At 41.0% G+C, this 3,654-nt stretch overlaps 1 protein-coding gene across 1 annotated transcript in view; it reads right to left on the bottom strand.

Annotated features, from left to right (window-relative positions):
- Positions 1-1,994, bottom strand: part of LOC101296139 (polygalacturonase At1g48100-like) — a 3,105-nt gene extending 1,111 nt beyond the window's left edge. Inside the window, exons 1-5 of the mRNA XM_004306303.1 lie at positions 1,677-1,994; positions 1,437-1,568; positions 1,207-1,347; positions 950-988; positions 612-864 (exon numbers count right to left, since the gene is read on the bottom strand). Coding sequence (XP_004306351.1) covers positions 612-864; positions 950-988; positions 1,207-1,347; positions 1,437-1,568; positions 1,677-1,994 — 883 coding nt within the window. The remainder of the gene's footprint in view (positions 1-611; positions 865-949; positions 989-1,206; positions 1,348-1,436; positions 1,569-1,676) is intronic.
- Positions 1,995-3,654: the final 1,660 nt, after the last annotated feature.

Below are 3,654 nucleotides of genomic sequence, written 5' to 3' on the forward strand. Positions count from 1 at the left end.
TATATATATATATATATATACACATACAGAAAGGATAGAGAGCGGACGTCCGCACTCTGGCTTAAAGTGCGGACTTCGTCCGTTCTCTGCCGTCTCACTCCGGCGACGGCTTCTCTCCTTCCCGGACGATAACACAGGCTTCCAGGACGGTTTCTCTCCTTCCAGGATTGGCCGGCGACAAGTTTTCCGGCCGGATTGAAGCTCTGGACGGAAAACACCATGATTGATTAAGGTTGGTCGGAAAACTTGTCGCCGGCCAGTCCTCGAAGGAGAGAAGCCGTCCTGGAAGCCTGTGCTGTCGTCCGGGAAGGAGAGAAGCCGTCGCCAGCGTGAGACTGCAGAGAACGGACGAAGTCGCACTTTAAGCCGGAGTGCGGACGTCCGCTCTACATCCGGCCTGTATATATATATATATTATATTGTTGCTTGTCAACATGCTTAGGGTTTGAACCCTGATTTTTATTTTTTTCTCAACTTCAGGTTTAAGTTTCTTTGTTAATTGATCCCCATGATTTTGCTTGAAAACTCCAACTTCCTATGTTCCTCCGATCCCTAGGGCTTTTAGAGCCAGCTCGCTATCTTGACGATCTATAAGATTTGTGATGCTCACTAGGCAAGATTTCCCCTACTCTTGATACTTGAATGTTGAAAATTACCACAAGCAAGGCTTGCGCCAGAAATGGCCACGTCCTGGGAGTTCTGAAGGTGGATTCCATCGGTGTTGGGGCTGTCGCCGGGGGATGAAATCGTTACGGCAGACACTTGTACATTTGTGCAGGAGTCAAACTTGAGGTGAGCTTGAGGGCTGTTTTGAATTGTTATGCCAGTGACTGTCACACCATTGCTTCCATAGAACCTAAGCGCCTGCACAGAAAAATATAATTAATCCCAGCCACCAAATCTAGAGTCGGAACAGTATAAAATGGTCACGGAGGCGAAAGGGTATTACTGTTGGTTTTGTGCTTGGCATTTTTCCATTGTAACTGTCTACGGTCTGCTGCATAAGACAATACGATGAAAAGGGTATTAGTGCTTTGTTTAGAACTAGAACTCTAGAAGTGACAATAATGAGTAATATTAAGCTTAGTTAAAAGCATATACCGGCCTTGTTTTGGCTTTATGACAAAGGGAAGTAGAATAGTTAATTACCGAATCTTCTGTACTGTTGTCTGCTGTTTCATCTGTAGGATTGTATGTGGGAGAGTCATTCCACCACACTGCACCTTGTCCATCAATCACTCCTTTACCTCTGATTGTAAGTCTTTGAAGCTTTGTGAACTCAAGCCATTGTAGGAGGCCTGAACCCCAAGCTCCCGCACCTGTCGGTGCTATGATTTTTCCGTCTAGCTGCATAAGAAATGATCAATATACATATCATCAAAATTCTAGCTAGCTCATATTTAGAACAATCTTGCTCCTGATATTAGAAAATTTACCTGAAATACAATGTGTGGTTGACAATTAGGGCCGGAAAAGGAGATAGGTTTGACAAGGAATACAGACCCAGATGGAACGGTTACAGTTGATGCTTGCACTTTGCACGCCGCTGCCCACGCTGCTACGAACGCCTGCCGTGCAATGCAAGATATTAGCACTCGACAATAGTAGCACTAGCAGTATGTATAATTTGAATAGCAATGTAGCATCTGAAACTTTGAAACCTAGCTATCAATCACCTTAGTGTCATCTGCCTTTCCATCACCTTTAGCACCATAGTCCAATACATTGTAGACGGCACCACTCTTCTGCGCTGCACTCACTTCAGTATCTTCCTCTGTGATGTAATTGTCACTTCTCAAAACAGACACAGAGTGGCCTGAAGGGTGATGATGATGCGGACACCGACCCCCGTTACCCCTTTTCGTCCCTCGGTGTTTCCTCCATTGATGATGCTTGCCTTTTCTAGCTTCACAAGTCTCCAACAAGCTCGAAGACCAAATAGAAAAGGCAATGAGCATAATCCATGCCAGGCTGCTTAGTTTGAAAGTTCTCATATCTTAGTTTCAGAAACAGAAGCAATGAGGCTTTGGTTTATGGTTATAGAAGCAATGAGACCGTGGTTTATGGTTTAAGACTTGAAGAATTAGATATCTAGAGTCGTTTATATATAGGGTAGAGACTAGAGAGCTCGTTGCACTGTCTGCACACATGAACCTATAGTTAATCAACGACAAGTTGTAAATTTTGTCCTCTAGAATTAGTCCAATTTCCTCATACCTAATTTTATATACTGTTATTTCCGCCGTAGTACTCGTATCACTTGCTTTGAGTTTTACCTTAACAACAAAAATACTCAAACGTACAGAAAACTTCCATGACCGGCCAACTGCAGCTATAGAATGTATATGAATTTCCATTTGCTGATGTAATTACTAATTAGACTTGGTTATCAAACACTTATTTCTTCATGTGAGTACATTCCCGGAGCATCTAGCCAATCTCTTTGTACTTTGCCTTGTTTTTGCTTTTATTTATTAAACTGTAACATTCAGCTTGTCACATCCTTTACAATTATTCACATGCAGGCTAGGAACAATTTCTGGTTCATTGTTCTGCTGAATTTGGCTGCTATGTATCCTTATACGTACCACTGGTCTGCAGTATGTAATGCATTATTGATCCAGTGATTGATCATCAGTACTTGAGAAGTGTACGAATTGATAATTCATTTTCTAAACCCACCAATATTGCCGAATTATACATGAGATTTTCATCCATTAGCTCGGTGATGATTGACTATTTGTTTAAGTTTGTAACACAAAGCAGTGAGGGTTCATTAGTGAGAAACAGTTGAGCCTTCTATTAGTTTAAAAGATTTGGATCAAACCGTGACCTGTGTGTTTAAGTTCAGAACAACTGGAAAGAAGATGACAGGATCGTGTTGAACAGCTAGTCGGGATAATGTGTCAATTGCTTGAACTGAATCAAGTGTCATCTAACATCATGCTTAATTACAAATGGATTAGTCTAGAATTCTAGATGAGGATTATATATAATATTGATATGATTCATATGAAAGTTAGGCTTGCATAGTCCTACGATCATGGACTCCAATACTCGGACGTGATACCATCTTTGTTGAAGTTCTTGTAGAAAATTTTTTCTTCTACAGACTACATCATTATTCTGTTTGAAGCCATTAGAAGCGGCAGAGGACATGGCACAATTATTGATTGAAGATTTTGATCTTGTTTTGACCCCGATGTCGATCTTAATTTTCACGGTTCAAAAAGGTCGACAAAAAGGACGGTGAGGTAAGATATAGTTAACTAGTGAATTACGCTAGTGACAGTGTTGGCTCATACCCCTTTAGATTAAAAGCAGCTAAAACTTGTTGAAAATCTTTAGTGAAAGTGAAGGGATTTGATATGAATTGTTCTTATCATACATGACACCAGAAAACCGTTAAACCGGTTACCCCAGTTATCCTGCCTTTGCTTTTGGGATCGGCAAATCCATGTCGGGTAGTTATCATCTCTGTAGCTTTTGAGATGATTAGCTCGATCAAAGGACCTCGTCAGAGACGACTTAGAGGTTTCTCTTTGTAGCTTTTCTGTTTTTTTTTTTCATTTCATCGTATCGAAAAGAAAAAAAAATAAAAAAAAACCCCATCAGTTCTATGATCGACCATCTCTGTTGAAACAGTAAACCCCT

The sequence above is a fragment of the Fragaria vesca genome, linkage group LG6 (genome assembly GCF_000184155.1).
Source record: "Fragaria vesca subsp. vesca linkage group LG6, FraVesHawaii_1.0, whole genome shotgun sequence".
Classification (NCBI taxonomy): domain Eukaryota; kingdom Viridiplantae; phylum Streptophyta; class Magnoliopsida; order Rosales; family Rosaceae; genus Fragaria; species Fragaria vesca.